The sequence below is a fragment of the Vipera berus genome, assembly GCF_964194415.1.
Source record: "Vipera berus genome assembly, chromosome: 2".
NCBI classification, from domain to species: domain Eukaryota; kingdom Metazoa; phylum Chordata; class Lepidosauria; order Squamata; family Viperidae; genus Vipera; species Vipera berus.
In genome coordinates this window covers 25553923-25576169 of record NC_138203.1, presented here as the reverse complement: position 1 = coordinate 25576169, position 22247 = coordinate 25553923, and the positions used below count along the sequence as shown (strand labels likewise).

Here is a 22247-nt window from a genome sequence, read left to right as displayed (position 1 = left end):
ATGGGAAAGTGTCACGCCATATAAGTTTAGCAAAGAATGAATGTTTCTATGAAATCTATTGAAATATAGCATAACATTTTCAAATAGTAACTTTCTCAACCATTCTTTAATAGATAAATACTTTATAGGGTGATATGGTTAATCTTTAATTAGATAATTGAATTAATTGACCAATTTTAGTTCAAAATGGTTGTTGAATAGATGAGGAAACTTTCTTCTTCCAAGTTAATAACTCATAAAGGAACTGGAATATTATTTCAGGATTGGGTCTTCAGAAGCTGTGTATTGTATCAGATTCTTACATCTTAAAATATATATATTTAGTCTGATGTGTTTTAAAGATTGAAGCAAGATCACATGTTGCTTATCTAGAGCCTAGTGGATTTGCTCCTGACTGAGGTTCATTGCTTCCATTGTAGGAAAAAACAAATATTTAAAAGTACATTGTATTAGTCAATTTAGTTATCTAATTAAATTATAGTTTTACATTGTACAAATATGCCAAATCTGATACTTGTATGAATGAACCAAATTAGTTTAGATGGGAAGGAATCAAGCAAGGCCAAATGGCAGTCTTGGGATCATCTGCCTCTGGTTTTGAATGGGGTTGTACTGGGACTCTGTGAAGTCTTGGATTTTCCTGGATTCTGATACCTGTTTGAAACCAGGTGGCAGCTTGCAGACTTGTGCACCAGCTGTATCCAGTATTGGCCTTGGAGACTTTGTATAGTCAGATATACCTTGGTCACCTTGTAGATATAATATTGAAATGTGCTGTACATGAGGCTCCCTTGAGGATCACTCAGAATGTGCACCTGATAGAAAATTCAAATGCGCAAACAGTGATGGGCATGCCTTTCTATGCCCATGTATCAGGCCTGTTCTGGTAGCTGCAGTGGTTGCCAGTAAGCTTCCAGGTGTAATTCAACGGTCTGATTATTATCTTTAAAGTCTTAGAAGTCCTAGTTATCAGAGCTATCTATTTCCTGTGTGATATGTCCGTCCTGTTTGAAACAAGCCGCGTCTGTTAGTTTCAACAATGTCATCTAACATAATGTAGGAAGCACTCCTCCTCTGGGACTATACCTGCCCTGTGAAATAGCATCACCCAGTTCTTTGTAAGCCCACCATATTCTTCTTTAAACAAGATTTAAAAATTTGACACTTCCTCCAAGCCTTGGGTCAGTGAAGGTCAGGCATGTGAAACTCACAACGTATTGTGACTTTTCCCCCATTGCTGGCAATGGGGTGGGCGCAGTTTTGGCATAATGCATCCGGGCCGGCAATTTGACATGCCTGGTGAAGGTTAAAGCCCTTTGAAGTTGAGGGATGGATGGAGCATTCTTTGTTATTTATTTCCTTTGGACGACTGTTTCCCAATATCAGACAGTTCTTTTTAATTGAGAAGCTACCCAGAGTCATTCTGGAGTTCGGCAACCTAGAACGTTTATGCATAAACAAAGATACTACATATAATGTTCTAAAAGAGGAAAAATGAACTTAGAATAATGAAGAGTAACACAAATATTGGATACATTTCAAATTTTCCCAAAATTTTGATTAACCTGCAACCTCCTTCCCCACCCTACAGGTATTTTTAGGTGACCTAAAAACATTTATTTGAACAAGCCGGCCTGGTCTGATGGGTTTAGGGCTATCTTAACATTTTGTATTAATCTATTTAATTGGGCTACTGTATTTAATATTTCTTTTAATTTTTATATATTGTATTTTATTGTACTGCCCTGTACACCGCCCTGAGTCCTTCGGGAGAAGGGCGGTATAAAAATTAAATTATGATTATGATTATTATGATTATGATTATGATTATGATTATTATTATTATTATTATTATTATTATTATTATTATTATTATTATTATTATTATTATTATTATTTTCACCATGGCTTCAAAGTGTCTGGAAATTTTCTATCACAGTAATGAAAGTTTCATAATTTATGATATATGGATTACAGCAATAATAGAGGGTTTTAAATGAGGTGTTCAGGATCATTTTGTGTTGAATATAATTTCTTTAGTAGTAAATCACTTTATAAACTATGTTATCCTCTTGACAGGTTTTGCTGATCAGATAATTTGATCTGAGTTCTTGAGAAGAAATCATAAATCTTGACTAAGCATTTGGAGTCATAGTTCCTAAATGTAGAACCACATAACTTCAACTGCAGAAAGGGAATGGGAGTTGATAGATAGACAGACAGACAGACAGATAGATAGCTTTAAAAAGAAAATAGTTACAGCATTTATAATTAAAGTTATACCTCTTTTGGGCTTCTAGGTAAGCTTCAGAAAGGATAAGTTACATCTGTAATGCATCGAATGAGCCGCTTAAAGCAACAATCTTTTTCAATCTCAGATGGAAAAAGTCATGCCTGCTTTAATGAAAAGCTGATGCAAGGTCTGAAGCAACTTGCAGATTTTTTTTTGAAACACGTATAACTCCAAAGTATATCCCTTTTCATTGTTCTAAGTAATTTTCTTCCTAGTGGAGCTAATAGAGCAGTTCATTTGGGTTTACTTGTATTTAATTCCATAGCTGTAATTTAAATTCAGTTCAGATTTGTTTGACCACTTCCTGTAATTCTAGTATCAAAAATAATGCTAGAATAGAACTGAATCAGTATGGCTCTTAGTTGTGAAGTGATTAAAATAGTATACTTGGGACAAATCATAATTCATATACTGAAATGTATCCATAATAAAAGGTGATTCAGATTGTAAAAAGGTTTAGGAAAAGAGGATTGGGAAGCAGCGCTCCAAACTGTCTTCTGTGTGGATTCTCCTGTGAAGTTTTGTGGGGTTAAGTGCATTAGTTCCATCTAGATTTCATACAAGATCATACAAGCTACAAATGCAGAATTTAACTAAGATTATGATTTTCTTTCATGGCTATTGGAAAAATATTTAGCACTGAAGTTACCATCCTGACAAACACATACTGTAAGAAAGCCAAAGTTTCTCAACCTCAGCAACATTAGATATATGGATTTCAATTCACAGAATTGTGGGAGTCAAAGTCTCCACACGTTAATATTGCTGAGGTTGAGAAAAACTGGATTATTTGAAAATGCTGGAGTTCTTTTTTCTTTTTCTTTTCTTTTTTTTAATAAAGAGTTTCAAACTTTTACAATACATTTTTAAACATAAACATAACATACATTATCCAATACATTTAAAACATAACCCCAATTCCCCCCCTCCCCCTCCCCCCCCCGACTTCCCAGAGCTGAATACAGGGTATTACCTTTAACAAACTTAAACTAAAATATGCTAAATAACTATAATTAAACTTCAAATCCAATTGCATTTTAACTCCCTTAAACGTAACTAAATAATAACACGTCTTATAATTCTAATAATAATTATACTAATACTCATTCATATGCTAAATGAAACTTTTTAGTCCCATATTTATTCTGTATATAATCAATCCATCTTCTCCACTCCAGTATATATCTCTGTTGCGATTGTTCTTTCAAATATGCTGAGATTTTTGCCATTTCTGCCAAGTTTGAAACTTTCGAAGTCCATTCTTCTATAGTAGGCAGTTCCTCCTTCTTCCTATATTGCGATAGCAAAAGTCTTGCTTCCGTTATTAAATGCAACATCAATTTAGTCTCTATCACAGTACAATCTGTAATAATACCCAACAAAAATAACTGTGGAGAAAACCTTATCTTTTTCTTAAATATCTTCTGCATATTCCACCAAATTTTAATCCAAAAAGCTTTAACCTTTTTACAAGTCCACCATATATGATAATACGTTACATCATCACAACCACACCTCCAACATTTAGGCTGATAATTTGGATACATACATGCTAATTTTTTAGGATCTGAATGCCATCTATAAAACATTTTATAAAAGTTCTCTCTTAAGTTTTGTGCCTGTGTAAATTTTACATTTCTGACCCAGATTTTTTCCCAAGTATCCATCGTAATTGGCTCTTGAATATTCTGGGCCCATTTTATCAAAGAATCTTTAACAAGTTCTGTTTCAGAATCTATTTCTATCAATGCATTATATATCCTTTTTATATGTGCTTGATTTTGATCTCTAATTTGTTTTACCAAATTTACACCTGATATCGAGATGCCAATTTTCTGATCTTCTTTCTATCTAGCTTGTATCTGGCCATACTGAAACCAAGTTTGTACTGTTTTCCCCTCTTTTAAAATATTAAATGGCTTTAATTGCCATACATTCCTTTCCAGTCTAACGATTTCTTTATATGTAGTCACATCATGTTTAAATCCCACATTTATATTTTCTATTGCATGTTTGGGTATTGCCCAAATTGTTATTTTATAACTTAACTTATATCGATATTTTTTCCAAACTCGCAACAGGGCATACCTTAATACATGTGTCTTAAAAACATTATCCACCTTTGTATCATACAATAAATAAGCATGCCAGCCATATAACAAATCACACCCCTCAATATTCAATAATTTCCCTTCTGTTAAATTAAACCAATTACTAATTGATGAGAAAGCTGCAGCCTCATAATATAATTTAAGATTCGGCACTTTAAGACCACCTCTTTCACGTATATCTTGCATTATCTTAAATTTAACTTTTTTCTTTTTCAAGTCACTACCAAATGCTTTGATCCTGTGACTTCTAATCTCTGATATAATGCAGAATTGAGCATTGACATTTCTCTATGTTTGTAGATGAGTGATGCAGTACCCCATTCCTCATTGACTGAATGACAGTACCTTTTTTGTTAACTTATGAATCATAAGATTCTGGGATCTTATGGTATAAAATTACAGAAGTAAGAAATGTGTTGAATTTTTAAAGGCTTCACAGCTACAGCTGGTGATTAGACATGTATAAGAAAAAGAAATATAGTAAATAGACATCAGTTTAGTGGTTGTCAGCTGCAACAAACAAAATCTGATTATAGTATGCTTATTTCCATGTGTAGAAGTGCCATTTGTCATGTATATGTGTAGAATATGAAAAATACACATGGAAAAAATCCCATGTATAAAATTATTAAAATATGCATCTATGAGATGCCATTCCTTGTTTTATGACTGTGTAAAAGCTATTTGGATCTGATGGACATTCTGCTCCCCCCCCCCCTTGGTCCATTGCATTGAGAGTTTGCTGTGTTATGATGAGATCAAGGAAAGTGATTATCTCTCTCTTCTCTTCCTTGGTCAGACCTCACATGGATATTGTGTTCAGTTCTGCACACCACAGTTTAAAAAATATGTTGATAATCTGGAGCAAATCCAGAGAAGGACTATCAAAATGGTGAAAGTACTAGAAACCAAGCATACAAGGAAAGGTTGAAAAATCTAGGAATGTTTAGCTTGCAGAAGAGAAGTTCAGAGGGGACATAATAGCTACTTCAAGTGGGCTTCACTTCTTCAGATTTATTCTCACTTGCTCCAGAAAGTAAGACCAGAACTAATGGGACTAAAAGGATGTAATACAAATTAGACATTAGAGAGAATTCTTTAAAGAAAGAGCTATCAATGAATGGAATAAGTTATTATACGCAGTGACTTCACTTTCTCTGGAGGTTTTCAGAGGCTGGATAGTCCTCTAGTGTAATGAATCCTGCAATATGCAGAGAGTTGATCAATTATTTTCTCAGCGAAAGATAATTGACCAAATGTGGGCAGCATATTTCATTGCAGCACAATTTCTACCAATTTAGTTATGAGTAGATAGCATTATCACTCAATAGTGGGAAAAATAATCAGTGGATATGTAATCATTAACTCTGCAATTATCCCTAGCAATCAGATAAAATAGGAATAAAATGGCACATGTTATGATGAAAGCCCTTAATTGTTATTATAGCTGAACCCTGGTAAAACGGAATTAGATCTTGACTAGTCAAGGCCACTCTGGAGGTGACATATGAATAGGTTTGAATGATGGTGAATTTTGCCTTAACAGAAGAGGTGTTCCTGACTCTGCTTATAAGGAGGTGTGGGTGCATCTTCTCAAGAAGCCATTGCTGAACTCTACATTTCTGGACAATTTTCGTCCAGTCTTCCATCTTCCTTTTCTAGAAGAAGATGATTGAGAAGGTGGTGGCACAAGAACTTCAGAAGATCCTGGATGAAATGAATTATCTGGAGGATGCTGCAATGATTGTGTGAAAAATGGTCCTAAGTCATTTTTTTCCAGTGCCGTTGTAACTTTCAACGGTCACTTAAAGAAATGGTTGTCAGTTGCAGACTACCAATATAACAACACTAGTAGATACGTCACATTATTTTCTATTCTATTGTCTCCTTCTGAGACAGCTGTTCTGTTTTATCAACGTGTTTTAAAAACCAAGCATCCAATGATATCATGTTTGACAAAAATACACAATTTGGTCTAGTTGCTTTATCAGCATACGGTATAAAATTTCTGAATTACTATCAACTATGAAAATGTGTTTTGGATGGTTCTCAGTTTATAATATTTTTAATAGACAAAGGATATCATTAAGATGGATATCAATAATATACAGGAGGTTCAAAATAACAGTTGGAATGCCTCAAATAAATCAGTTACTGTAAGTTTTTTTTTAAAAAATATGTTTTTTATCAATCTAAGGGTAATTCAACAATTTAACTTTTTCATGTTAAATTAATTCCTGCGAGAATATTTTTGAGATTAGTTGACATTAGTTCTTCATGCGTTTTAAGTATACAGTTTACAATATGATGTGGATTTGTTCCATTATTTTTCCCTTTGTTTAATACCATTAGTTAATGTGATTTTGGGAAGAACAATATTGTTTAAAGATATGAATGTGATTTTTAATTATAATATATCTTTTTAGCCAAAAAGAATTGGAAATCATCCCTTCCCCAAATTCCCAAGGGGAAAACAGAAAAGTAAAGAAGTTTGAAAATGTAATTAGCTCCATTTTTGATATTTGCTTTTGTTTGTTACTTACCATCTGGTGAGCCTGTATGTCTCTGTGTGTGTCTGTGTCTGTGTATAAGAATGAAACTACCCTTCACATTTTAAAAAGTATTTTCAGGATATATTTTTACTGTCTGTTATTGGAGATCTTGCTACCTTTGGATTTATCAGTGTTTAAATACGTTTTATTAAAATATATCATGCTTATTGCTTAAACTATGCACTACAGTTTGGTTCATTCCACAATCTAATAATGACATAGTTTGAAAGACAGAGTTGATAAATTCTGGAAGTATTTTCAGTCTTGTAAGATATAGAAAATCAACCCTGCCAAAGGAATGGATGGTTTATGTGATATCCAACAGAACTGTTTGGTATTGGTTTCATTGGGTACTTCACATACTGCAAAGTGTTTAGGCAGTGTATTCTACACTGGGAATTAAAGCAAGCAGTAATGCTCTTATAAAACTTGTATTTTTACTTGTCTGAGCTTACTTCCCACACAAAGTCATATGTGGAAGAATAAATCTATATATTTTCCACCATTAGACAGTTGTTTTGTACAGAGTTCAAAATGATTCATTCCTTTTTTCTTTTACAAAGCAAGCTTGGTATAATTATTTTTTTTAGAATCAAAACTAAAACATCTCAAAATAGCAAAAATTGTAAAAAAAATGTTTGAAAAAGCCTTTTCATTAATATGCAATTTTTGTTGGACCTTATAAAATGGAGTTTACTTTTTGAATTTGGACTTTTTCTAATGGCCCTGCCCAGCCTAGTGTATTCTGTCTGTATGTAATGATTTAGCGTCAATCCATATTTTAAAGTCTATTGATTTTCTTATCTGAGACTTTTTATGAATTGGAAAACAATCCACTTGTTAAAGAAGTCATTTCCCTTCTTAGAAATTATATCTAGAGTTTGTCAACATTGCAGGATCCAATCTGGGTTGGTCACCGGGACCAAAGATTTTGTCTTCTGAGCTTTTGGACTCGTGCTGGAACCCCCCATCCTCAGGGAACTTCTCTCTCTCTCTGAAGATTGGCTCCAGCACAACCCCAAAAGCTCAGAAGACAAAACCTCTCGTCCCGGTGACCGACTCAGATTGGATCCTGCAACATCATCCTGGGACATGCAGATTCGCCTTCATTTGTCAACATTATCTATGGTTCAGCAAGCTTAATGATACCACACTAGTCTTCCAATCTGATTATTGTAAACTGTGATATGGAATGTCAGTTGGTAAAAATGATTTAATTTGTGGAGTTACTCTTGGTCAGGGTTTCCCAGCCTTGGCAACTTTATGACACGTGGACTTAAACTCCCAGAATTCCCTAGCCAACAGGAATTCTAGGAATTGAAATCCATTTGAGAAATCCTGCTGTAGATGAATCATTGAGGAGTGGCATATTCTAAATTGCTTTTTGAACAATATTGTTACACTGTGCTGCTTTGATATTGATAGAAACTGTTCCCTCCCTTTAAACAGATTTGAATTATTTTGAATTATTTTTAATGGAGCTGAATTAAGTTGGCATCTTAGTGCTTGCAGGGCCATTTTCTTCTTTTACAGAATAGCTGGTAAATTGCCCTTTATATAACCTCTTAGCAATATTTTTGGGTGCTAATACAGGAATTATATAGCCTATTAGCTGTTTTGACCACCTAGGGCACAGTTTGTTATTGTTTAGTTATTTGTTAAGCTTTACATTGCTTTGACTTCAAAGATATTGGCTAGTTTATATTATGTTTGACTTGGTAAATCATTTACATACTTGGGAAGTTCAGAGAATATTTGAGATAGTTAGGATAATTTTAATGAAGGGGAAGTACATTCCCCTCCTACAATAGCCATAGGGCTGTGCAGTGCTTTGGGTTCAATAGATAATCAATTCATGTTGTAGCATGAATCTGACACCTGCCTGCAATACCTTAGACTAGTCATGTTATTTCCCTGGATTATGTATTGCCAGGAAAAAAACACAGCTGCTTTAAATTATTGCCTAAAGATGTTACGCCTTCATGTTCTGCAATAGCTTTTGGAAATCAAATCCTAAATTTTCCCTGCCCTATTCTTTATATTTTGTAATTTGGAAAGGCTGCAATGTTAGCATTTACAGACATTTTAGATTACATATTTGCAATATTATAAAACATTTTTATTCTTGTTTAATTACATTATATTAAATTTATCTAATAGGTTTGATTTTAGTAGTTAGCTTTTTATAATAAATGTATATGCTGTCTTGGCTTGAATACATTAAATAATGGATAATAAAGTTGTTGGATTTAACTTCTGAACTATTACTATTGAGGTCATCCAATCTTTATTATGTTACATAGATGGGAAGAAGATAAGAAAATAACTTTGGTTATTAGAAATTTAATCAAAGAGATCTGTATCAGTCTTTGTCTTATGGTAAAGATGAGAATATTGACCACTACGTTCTTACATTGTTTAAATTAAATAAGATATAAAATACTACTTCATGAAATCTGTGTAGGAAATGGTATGCAAGATAAAGCTATGTAGATTATTATTCAGAATGATTACATATTAGTATTAGTATGTTAGTATTTATGATGCTTGCATATTCTAGGAAACCACAAGCAGTTGGAACTTAGTGCATGAACACAGAGTGAAACAAATCACATTAGTGTTGTTGTCATGAGTAAGTCCAATATGTATTTTTTGTTATACAGATTACTTTTCTGTATAGGAAATTGATAATGTTTGAAGACCTATTCACTGAAAATATGTGTTAGAATAAATAAAAGATGGTAACTTGATATTTGTAAAGGCTTTATGTTTAAACCAATGAATAGAGGACAATTGAGGAAGACGTAGTATAGTGGCTAAAATGTATTCATTATCATTCTAAGCAGTAATTGGCTGTTCAGTGACACATTCACTATTACATGGTGAACTGTGTTTCAGGAAAGTCATATGGATCCAGAGAACAGATTTTTAAAATTGGTGAATGAAACTTTTAACTGATGGAATGAAGTTTAAGGACAAGCTTGTTTTGTTTTGTTTCTGCTCTATTATTGAACAAGAAATTAAAGTAATTAAAGATTATTTTTCCAGCGGTGCCAAATGCATGCATTGGTTAAATCAGGGGTAGGCAACCTTGGCTCTTTTATGACTCGTGGACTTCAACTCCCAGAATTCCTGAGCCAACTGACATTCCTTATCACAGTTTACAATAATCAGATTGGAAGACTAGTGTGGTATCATTAAGCTTGCTGAACCATAGATAATGTTGACAAATGAAGGTGAATCTGCATGTCCCAGGATGATGTTGCAGGATCCAATCTGAGTCGGTCACCGGGACGAGAGGTTTTGTCTTCTGAGCTTTTGGGGTTGTGCTGGAGCCAATCTTCAGAGAGAGAGAGAGAAGTTCCCTGAGGATGGGGGGTTCCAGCACGAGTCCAAAAGCTCAGAAGACAAAATCTCTGGTCCCGGTGACTGACCCAGATTGGATCCTGCAATGTTGACAAACTCTAGGTATAATTTCTAAGAAGGGAAATGACTTCTTTAACAAGTGGATTATTTTCCAGTTCATAAAAAGTCTCAGATGAGAAAATCAATAGACTTTAAAATATGGATTGACGCTAAATCATTACATACAGACAGAATACACTAGGCTGGGCAGGGCCATTAGAAAAAGTCCAAATTCAAAAAGTAAACTCTATTCTATAAGGTCCAACAAAAATTGCATATTAATGAAAAGGCTTTTTCAAACATTTTTTTACAATTTTTGCTATTTTGAGATGTTTTAGTTTTGATTCTAAAAATATAATTATACCAAGCTTGCTTTGTAAAAGAAAAAAGGTTGCTTACCCCGGGTTAAACCATGACATGATTAACTTATTTTATAGCTTAGTGCAGGGGTAGGCAACCTTGGCTCTTTTATGACTCATGGACTTCAACTCCCAGAATTCCTGAGACAGCCATGGCTGTGGAATGGCTGTCTCAGGAATTCTGGGAGTTGAAGTCCACAAGTCATAAAAGAGCCAAGGTTGCCTACCCCTGGCTTAGTGGGTACTATATATCTTCAGCTAGCTGAGATTTGCTCCATAAAGTTTATGCCATAAACATTATTTTTTAATAAACATTATTCTCAAGTCATGGGTAGGGATTTCCTGGAGGGATGCAAACAACTTACAAAGGGTTTCCAATTTTCTTTTAAAATATTACCAGTATTTAAGCTTAGATTTTTGAGTATTATTTTATTTTATTCATGCAATGAGGTCACATAAACGTAATTATCATTTTAGGAAGATGCAGCTTGAGAACCCTGATATAAACAATTGATGTTGTATAAATTGGACTAGTAAGGAAAAACCCTTTCAATCTGGGCACATTGCAGTATTTCAGGAAGCATTGTAAATATCAATATGCAAAATATTTGAATGAAACTTTAACCATGATGGTTGATTAATAATATACTTTAATTATGTTACAATCCAATAGAACTGATTGGAATGTCTGTTGTCTCCTTTTATCTTAAAGAATATGCTTAAATGCATATGCCATGGTTGCGGATTTTTTTTGGGGGGGGGCTGTTCTCTTGCCTGTCATTAACTATCTAGCTTGGTAAAAGTTTTTGGAGTACATAGGAGTTTGCACACTGCTTTGTGAAACTTTGAACAAAAGGATTTTTATTGTATTTTTCCTGCCTGTATCTTGATGGTGTGATGTCATTTTTTTGCGTGACTTTTGCTTTGTTTACCATCAACATTTTTCAGAAAGCAAAACTTGTTTCTAGTAACAACAGAAAAGCAAACTCTACTGCTAATGTTTGAAGTCTATATATAGGAAAATATTATTTAGTACAGCCTAATTTAATGTGGTGTGCTGCAGATGTGTTCTCTGGGGATTATGGAATTTAGAATCCAACACAAAAAAACCAGGAAAGGTGACTGATTTATTGGTGCTTAATTGACAATATATTAAACATCTGCTCTCCCTGCTGGAAATTCATATAAGCTATATGCAATTCCTTCTAAACTCTAATATTGTCAGTTGAGTCCAAGAGTACTTCCCAAGGACCAGCCTTTCCATCACCCAAAATGTCTGATTTCCATAATTAAAACAATGCAGGGAGCGACTCATGGTTATAGTGAGTAGGTATGCATAGACACCAAGACAATGTTTTTCATCCTTGGTCATTTTAAGATGTGTGGAATTCAACTGGATGGGGAATTCTGATACCCATCTTAAAGTGACCTAGGTTGAAAAACACTGGGCTAAGGGAAAGGACATGTTTACAAGTAAATCAATAGTGTTGACTTGAGACTTGACAGCCAAGCAATATTTATGTTTCCTAACCTAACCAATAGAAGAACTCAGTGATGTCACATCCATTAATATTTCTTTGTTGGCCAGTGAAAAGTGCTTTGTCCTTTCCCCTTTATTTCGCCTTCCCCACCCACCCCACCTCTGTAACTACAGTAAAAATTTGCATTACCAACATTTTTATTTACACTGAGCAGCTGTCGCTTTTTATGCTTATTTCTGTTTGGGCCCTACTTTGTAGTGATGTTTTACTGCCACACTGGAAAATGGGAGCTGAAGTGACCCAAGTGTACCCTCCCCCAAGTGGCAACCCAGACTGCACCATTATAACACCAGAGTAAAACAGTAACCATTTTACTGGGACCATCACTGCTTGAAATGGGAAATTCTTTTTTGAAGAAAGGTTTGACTTTAACACTATGAACTGATGTAATGAGGACACAGCCTTATCAGACTTGTGGGGTAGCTTGATTTGCAAGTTGATCTGCATCCTCATTTGTAAGTGACTCCATGTTTCCTTGAGAGTGCTGGGCTGGATGTTTTAAACTACGTAGCATTTTACTCTTGATATCACCTGTACGTGATCTGAACATTTTAGGTTAACCAGCTATTTTTGCAGTGTGTAATATTTGTTTCAGTGTTTAAAATCTTATTCTGAAATGAAATATTTTCCTTATGTAAACATGTTTGTGAAAAAACGTATTTGAACTGACTTTTTTTGCCAAGGGAAGCACATTTTTCATCTCTGTGGATATGAACATGTTGGCACACATTTTCCTGTGGACTTCAGCATTTTAATCAGAATTTCCTCTGGGCTTTCCCTCCCTTGTATTTCCTTCCTTGTACTTCAGAATGTATCTATAAATTGAAGCAGTTTGCTCTTTAGTTAAATAGTTGAAGGGGTGGTCACTAGGAGTTGTGACATAACGGACCAGATCATGTTTATCTCAGAATGAAACTTTATCTGTTTATTGAGTATTGTCCATGTTCCCCAGAGAATCTCTTCCTGCTGTGCCTCAGCTGAGGATTGGCCTTTCCTATCCTCACAAGAATTGTGCCACAATAACAATTTTTAAAAAAGGTTTTATGAAATAAGGAAAATTAGAGGAAAACTGAAGAGGATTTAGTGGAAGGTTTCTAGATGACTAAATTCTGCAAAATTATATCAGCAAAATGTTCCTTGCTTTGTTTTTAGAAAGTAGAAGTGGAAATATCACCCAGTTATGGAACGTTTCACTTACCCATCTATAGACAATGGCTCTGTAGAGTTTTGCTCTAGAAAGCAGTTCTAATCCTCTGGTTTAGTATCTTTTCAGAGGATAAATGTAGAAGCTCTGCCTTAAGTTTGTTTAACTGAGTGAGCCATCCAGTCCAGCATTTGTGACTGTGATATTATGCAGATGCATTGGTTTGCAATCTCCATCACCTCTGGGCATCATGGCTTTTCCTCACCATCGTTACCTGATGCAGACAGTCCATAGACTTTTCTAGATTCTTCACATGAACTTTTTCTTCATCTGCCTGGTGATTGATCTCTGTTGCAGATTTCAAGGGTTAAATTCTGAGTCTCAGACTTGTTGACTGATTATATACACAAATAATGCCAATGTGAAAGTTTCCTACACTGAGAAGAAATATGGTCTTACTAGAGTTGAGAAAAAAAATGATTTCCCAATCCTTCCCCCATTTCTTTTACTCTTTAGGTTTGTTTATTTTGTAGCTAGCCATAACGTTTTAGTCTGTCCAAAAGAGAAATGTTCATACAGTAGATATACTACTTTGCCAGGTGATCTTCATTTCTGGAACCTCATATGGCTTTTTTTAATTTATTAAAGACATTTCAAATTTGTCCTTCTTAATTCCCCCCCCCCCAATACATATTACTAAACTATTCAAGTTACAATAATCTTCAGTTAGCTGGATGTGAATATTCCATTTCTAACGGCTGTTTTCTAAAACAGTACTTTATGCATAATAGAATGAATCTTTTTGTATACATATTTGTATATTTTAAAACCTGGCTCTTGCTCGAATGGCACAAAGGAAATGTTGATGTTGGGAGACAGTGCGGAAAATGGTTTTGAATAATTTCATTGCCTGACAGTGGCAGCTGCAGCAAGAAACGAGTGTATTATTCAAGAACTTTGACTTAGCTGGTAGTTCAGGAATATTGCCATATTTAAATGTAGGGTGTCTCTAAACTGGATGGCTTGGTAAGGTTAATGTATGAGAGAATTAGCCAGATTCAGAATATTTTTTTCCTCAAGGAATTTTTTTTTACTAGATATTAAGGGATTGTATTTGCCTCTTCTCTTATCCTGCAGAGAATGGCTTCATCCTCAATTGGACCATTCTGTTTGTATTGGAGTTTTTAAAATTGAGTAAAGAAAATCGAAGGTGATGTCCAGCCAGCCATTATAATGGTGGCTAGGATAAAAGCTGAGACAAGAAGGGGTTGGAAGCTGCTCTCAGCACCGGTATAGCTGAAGAATCTGTGTTAGCTTAATGTGTGAATATCCCCATTGTATTAGATGGATTTGAACATTTGGAAAATTTGGTGACAGGCTTGGTGTACCTCTTTTGAATGATTTCAGCATGACTTCCAATATTTGCATAAAAACCTCAAGAGAATAAGTGAAGAAGTACACGTATACTAGGTTATTTCCAGTAGGATTAGATTAGCTAATCACAGAGGTACTATGACATAGATATGTTATGTGAAGATGGTGATAATTATAGCAAATGCTGACGCTATGGAATAAATCTTAATAATTTAAGCACAGGTGCTCATAAACCAGAAATGGTGGTGACTTATATTTCCATGCTCTGTTCTTCTCCATCCCAGAGGCATTTATAAGATTGCTGCAGAAATTATTTTTCTTAGCCAGATGTTGGGGAGGGTGGGAAATCTAGGAGTCTTCACCTTTGCTGTATAAGGAAAAGAAGTAAGCCTATTTATAGACCCAATTCCATATTGTTTTAAAATGTTTTTCTAATATTTGGATTAATTGGTGAGGTGTTTACTATAGTCCATGTCCAGCAAAATTACTATACTACTGAAAGCTGAACAGATCAAGCTGTGAAAATCTTTCCATCATAAAAATAGATAAAATGCTCTCCATAATATCCTCTGTTTCTTTCGCCTTTTTTCTTTTATCCAGGTTTCAGACTTTTCTTTTCTGATTGCTCTCATTTTACCTTATTGATCAAAATTAAAATAATGTAATTTGTAAATTTATGCCATTGACATAAACTTCCTTTATGTAAGTGACATATTTTCAATGTTTAAGCATTATTCATTCAATCTGCAGCTGTCAATAGCTGATTGCTAGTGATTAAAGGTCAGGTTTTCTCTAACCAAATACCTGCAAGATATGTTGAAGCAGGAACTCTTGAAGTTCTGAGCCTAAATTTTAGAGGAGGCGAGAGTAATGAATGATTGATAGTATGCTTTGAGGTGCGGGGAGTCTATGGGCACTGCATGATGCTAAATTGGCTGGGAGAAAATTCTTGACTTTTGCATGTAGCTCAGTAGTTTCCTCTGCACTTGATGAAAAATATAAAATGACATCTGTCTACATTTAACTTTATGTATTTTCCCCCAACAGCTGGCTTACCCCTTGCTGTTCTAAACTTGGCAAAAATAAAGCCGTATCAGAGGGGCTTTTTCTGTAATGATGACAGCATCAGCTACCCGTTCCATGACAGTACCATCACGTCTACTGTCCTCTACACAGTGGGGTTCACTGTGCCCATTTGCTCTGTAAGTAGCAAAATATACAGGCAGCTGTATGGGGAAAGTGTTAAGTATGTGTGGAGAACTCACATTTCATCAAAGCTTTGAACAGAAAGACTTCAGGGTAGTTGACTAATTATCATGATAGCTGAGAATCACTAAAATTCTCCAAAGATCCTGCTTATTGCCCCAAATAAGTTTGTCTCTTTTGAAATGACAAGGTGATAAATTTGGATTTCTGTTGGTTGGAAAATAGCTAAAGAATAATTTAAACCTAAATGGGCAGAATGTAGTACAGGAGATGCAAACAAAAAGGAAAAGAAACAATGACAATAAAAAGTAGTTCATAGAGGAGGTTTGTCACAATGGGAAAAAATGTGAAATTAAGTGGTAATCCTATCCTCATTTGTCAGGGAATGAATCTCATAGAACAAGATTAGTTGTGCTAATCAGCAGATTGCTACAGAGCTGCTGTTTCCTTTTTCAGTGACATTACTGTATACAGATTACACTGCTATCATCTTTCAGAGTGGTCTATCTCGTGGTGACACTTGAGCACCAGAATCAGAGTTTATGGGTAATTGATTTTATATTTACTTGTGATAGAGCAATTAGTGATGCAAAATTCGTTTTAATTAGAGTGGTATTATGTTTACATGAATTTTTTCCAGATGTTTATTTTTAATACATAACTTTGCTTAGCCAATTATTTATGCAAAAATAGACATAAGAGGGAATACCTAAATATTTTCTTTTAATATTAGTTATCTTTATTAGGTTTGGCAAAGTTTTGTCCAGAACCGCAGTGAGCTTGTTGCGAGATTACATTCAAAGTTATATATATGAACAAAGTTAATGACTTTTAAAATCCAATTTCAGTAGATTTAAGCACATATCATTCAAATATTATTAAAACTTCTCATTTTCACAAAATAAAACAGCAGCTTTGGTAGTGAAACTATGTAAAAATATTTATAATAAATAGTAAATATTCCTAGCCTACTTTAGGCTAGGGCTAGGCAAGTAGTAATAATGTGGTTAATGTTTTTTGAAATATAGAATTCAAATCAACAACTGCATGCTTCAGTACTGTCATATTTTTAAAAATACTCTTTTTATACTATGTTTTTTATCCCTTTGCAAGTTAGTTTTAAAATTTAGTGATTTTATGTGTTTAATATTTTATCTCTTTAGTAGTCATATTTTGTTATTACTTTTTATTGTTTCTATTTTAATTCTATAAACCCTGTTACAAAACCATACTATTCTGATCAGTGAAGTAATAAAAATATTATCTATTTACTTTATTTTTTTGACCACTTATCTCCAGTGAACTCTATTCTTCTCTTTGCACATTTTAAAAAATATAATCAGTTTAAAAATGTAATCTAACTTTGAATACAGGCAGTCCCTGACTTATGACCACAATTGAGCCCAAAATTTCCGTTGTTAAATAAGACACTTTTTAAGCGAGTTTTGGCCCAACTTATGACCTTTATTGCTGTAGTTATTAAATGAATTGCTGCAGTTGTTAAGTTAGTAACACGGTTGTTAAGTGAATCTGGCTTCTCAAATGACTTTGCTTGCCAGAATTGCATTAAAATGATCACATGACTGCGGGACACTTCAGCCATCATAAATACATGCCAGTTGACAAGTGTCTAAACAAATGGTTGTAAGCTAAGGACTACCTGTATGCCGAAATATTTGTCATAAGAGATCTCTTAAGAGTTCAGATAGCTAAAATATGAAATAGTATAGTTCCAAAATAGTTTTATAGTAGTAGCTCAGTTTTTCAGTATGAACTCATTTCAGGCATTAGGATATAGCTCGCTATGATCATCTACTAAGCCTATGGGGATATTCTTATTCCTTTTTATGCTCCCCAAATTCATGAGATCTGTATTCTATTCAGTATTAAACTAATACTAAAGACTGGTAAAAAATAACATAAAACTAATATATTAAACTATAATAAAAAGGAGATCTGCACAATGTATTTGAGTTTGAGTAATCAAATTGAAACAACTTGAAGTTTCTTTCCAAGTGACGACTTGAAGCTTGTTTCCAAATGATTTATGCTATTAATTTATGCTATTGGTGGTTTGCTGTTATGTCTAAATCCCAAAGCTCACATAATGTTCTAGACTTCATGAAACGGCTCTGTTTCTCAAACTTTCTCATGAGTCAGCATTTTTCAGGGCAATGTTGGATCTCTTATTCTCTTTATGTATTCTTGCTCTGCGTTCTCTGATTTGTATTGCAAGTTTAGTTATCACATACCAGATATGCGCTGATGCTTTCAGATGTATTCATCTGACCATAATCTGCATGACATAATCTTGGCATTTCTTTTCAACTGTCTAAGCAGGATTTCATATTGGATGTAGTCCTAGCATCTTAAACAGAAGATGGATAAGACAGATTATTTTCTTTCATTCTGATTGTTTTATCCCTGTTTGTCATTTTGAGTTTCAAGGCTACTAATTATAGGACCTCTTATGCCTTTCCTCTTTGTCAAAACCCAAAAATTTAGATCCTTAATTTTGCCTAAAGATGCTGCTGCTTTCATAAATCAAATAAATGTATGATTCTAAGTTTTGAACAGATAAATGGTAATCAAGGGGGAAAATGCACATCTTGTAACTTGAAGTATAGTATGAGTTCACTAGAATGGTTAATCAAAATGTGGTTTTTGATTGAGCTAGTTCAAAAAATCCCAGTAAGTTGCAGTCTCATATGTTCAAATTTTTTATTGTGTGTGATCATCAGGCAAGTCAAGATTACATGTAATCTTAAATTAATCATAGTTAATTTCATTGTATAAATCCTGAAGTGTAGTTTATTTAATTGTTCAGTGGGAAAGACTGTATATTACAGTTAGAAGTTGGCTAAACATTATTTATGTTTATGAAATAGGCTAAGCATAAGAAATATATTTCAGTGTGGTGGTTAAAGCATCAGGCTGGAAACAGGAGACGGTTCTACTCCTCCCTTTGGCATGAAATCAACTGGGTGACCTTGGACCAGTCACTTTCTCTCAGCCCTAGGAATGAGGCAATGGCAAACCACTTCTGAAAAAGTTTGCCAAGAAAACTGCAGGAACGTTTCTAGGAAGTCTTCGAGAATTTAACACGATTGAATGGCCCCTCCCATAATTACATTTAGTCACAACACTGAAAAATTAGACATGCCACAGTTAATTAAAATGTAAAGTTTCCAGGCTTCTCCATGCAGCATTGCTGCTGAGAGCTGCAAGTATAAAGTCCTAAATTAATTTGTTTTCATAACAGTAGTCTGGGAGTTAATTTTGGATCTAAACCAATCCATTGTACCCAATTTCTGCCTATAATTTCTACTATCTAAATAACAGGCAAAATTAATTTTGCCTTATATAGAAATATTCCTTTTGCTTAGTCATAATCATGCTAAAAAGGCTTATAAACATAATGTTACTCTTTAATGCATATTTATTTCAAAATAAATTCGACTTTTGTTTAATTCAACTTATTTCCACATAGGAATACTTCAGTAATACGCCTAGCATTCAAATAATGATCTTGGGGGATCCTTGGTGGTCTCTGAGGTTGCTTGTTTTCTTGCAGACGTTTCATTACCCTAACTAGATAACGTCATCAGTGCTAGTACGGAGTGCTATTTGCTGTCAGTTTATATTCTGGTGTCTTGCCTGTCTAGGTGGGTGGGTGAAGTCTTAGGGATTCTTTGATTGGGCTGTTTACTAATGGCTCTGTGGTAGTCTCTTGATTGGGGTATTGCTTACTTGATTGTTGGTCTGAAGTTGATCTTGAAGTTTATTTATGTTGATCTGAATACTGATTACTGGTGGGGAGGTGTTGGAGTCTTTTTCTCAGGGGTGTCAAACTGCTGGCCTGCGGGCTGGATGCGTCACGAGGAAACCATGCCCACCCCATTGCCAGCAATGGGGGAAAAGTTCTGATACGTCGCGCGACATCATGTGACATTGCGAGTTTGACATGTCTGGGCTAGGTGATTGTCTCTTTTGCACCAGGTCTTATTTTTGGGGGGTGTCTTTTCCACTCCCCTCCAGCACCAATAGCACAGCGGGCCCACTTCTTCTGTGGCTGAAGGAGAAGCTTAATTCTGTAGCTGAGAATGGAGCTCTCGCCTGCATTTCGCTTTCAGAGGCCTTTCCAGAAGGCCACTGCAGCTGAGAACCGAGCTATGATCCATAACTCGGCTCTCAGCTGCAGAGGCCTTGCAGATCTGAGCTATGGATTAATCTGGTATTTTTGGAAGTATTTGTGTTTGTGTAAGTGTTTTTAATTTGAGTCATCTTTTGTTGCTGTTTTACTTTTTTTTTTAGGGGTCCTTGGTGTTCTCTCAGCTTGCTTGTTTAAATCTGTCTATATGTTGTGAAATTAAATAATTTTCGTCATACCTTTTGACTCCCAGTTGGTGTTCATGGATGCGTTCTGCCAGTGTTCTGCCTGTTTGTCCTACATAGGGTTGTTGCAGCTCTTACATTGTATGTTGTAGATGATGTTTTTTCTTCTGGGGTTGCTGGGTCTTTGGGTTTACTTAGGATGTTTTAGTTGGCTTATGTGCTACCCTGACTCCATGTGATTGTAGTAGTCTATTTGTGGTTTCTGAGATATTCTTGATGTTTGGCATCTTTTTAGGTTGTGCTGTATTGGGTTGAGTGGTCAGGGACTTTTTTATTTCATTCCTAAAGATTTTCCAAAACACTGAAAATCTTCTTGGAATTCAACACACTGCCATATGGGAGCTTTGACATTTCCGTCAATTGTTATTTCCCGAACCTCTGAATGAGAAGCGTTGCAAATCAACATGACGGTGGAATCTCGCAGATTTGTTTTTTCCATTCAAGCTTAAAAAACCTTTAGGGTTTTGATCTTTAATGGAGGGATTTCAAAGGTACTTGAAATAATTGAAATTACATAATAAAAACTCCACAATTATGACCTATTTCAATTCTGCACTTCAACATACTTATCCATAAACAAGTGATAGCTAGAGCTTCTTAGCAATCATTACATAGAAAATAATATACTGCCTTTAAACTAGCCTCTGCTCCATATTATGGTACTACCTTACTCATGAATACTATAAGGGTATCTTTATCATTCTGTGTTGTAACATGATTAGATCTGTACATTTCCTGAAAACCCAGTCTCATTGTCTGAGAATGTTTATTTCTAATCAATGTGTTCTGTACAAGAGTTAAGTAAGACTTTGAATTTTCTGAGATGGTTCCATCAGGCATGCTCAATGTAATGAAGAGGAAAAGAGAATCTGTCTTAACACCAGCCTGTGTTAAACTTGTTTTTTTTCCAAATTATTAGGTAAGCTCCTCCCTCCCTCCCAATAAGGTAGAATCAGTAACAGAACAACTTAAAAGATTCTCCAGTCCCCCAATCATCTTTGTTGCTCTTCTCTGTACTCTTTCTAGAGTCTCGACATCTTTTTTACATCGTGGTGACCAAAACTGGATGCAGTATTCCAGGTGTGGCCTTACCAAAGCATTGTAAAGTGGTATTAGTACTTCACGTGATCTTGATTCTATCCCTCTGTTAATGCAGCCTAGCACTGTGTTGGCTCTTTTGGCAGCTGCAGCACACTGCTGGCTCATATTTAAGTGATTGTCCACTAGGACTCCGAGATCTCTCTCACAGTTACTACTATCGAGCAAGGTACCACCTATACTATACCTGTGCATTTGATTTTTCCTGCCTAAATGTAGAACCTTACTTTTTTCACAATTGAATTTCATTTTGTTAGATAGTGCCCAGTGTTCAAGTCTGTCCAAATCCTCCTGTATCTTAAGTCTATCTTCTGGAGTATTGGCTATTCCTGCCAGCTTGGTGTCATCTGCAAATTTGATGAGTTCCCCATCTATCCCCTCATCCAAATCGTTGATGAAGATGTTGAAGAGCACTGGGCCCAGAACAGAGCCCTGGGGCACCCCACTACACACTTCCTTCCATGTAGATGCAGTTCCATTGAGGACCACACGCTGAGTACGGCCTGTCAGCCAGCTACGAATCCATCTGGTGGTGATGCTATCTAACCCACAGTTTTCTATCTTATCAAGTAGTAGGTTGTGATCTACTTTATCAAATGCCTTACTGAAGTCCAAGTAAATTATATCTACAGCATTCCTCTGGTCCACTAGTTTTGTCACTTGGTCAAAGAATGCAATAAGATTTGTCTGGCATGATCTGTTTTTGACAAACCCATATTGGCTTTTAGTGATAACTTTGTTCGCATCAAGGTGTTCGCTGATTTGTTGT

The 22247-nt window shown here is 35.0% G+C and overlaps 1 protein-coding gene across 3 annotated transcripts in view; it reads left to right on the top strand.

The window, feature by feature from the left end:
- The window catches only part of PLPP1 (phospholipid phosphatase 1), an 80208-nt gene that overhangs the window by 2364 nt on the left and 55597 nt on the right, over window positions 1-22247 (top strand). For 2 of the 3 annotated variants that reach the window (XM_081317113.1, XM_081317115.1), the window contains one exon: window positions 15827-15981. The exons of the other annotated variant lie outside the window; for it this stretch is intronic. In XM_081317113.1, the coding sequence (XP_081173239.1) occupies window positions 15827-15981 (155 nt within the window). Of the gene's footprint in view, window positions 1-15826; window positions 15982-22247 lie in introns of those variants that run through there. 3 annotated transcript variants of the gene reach the window in all.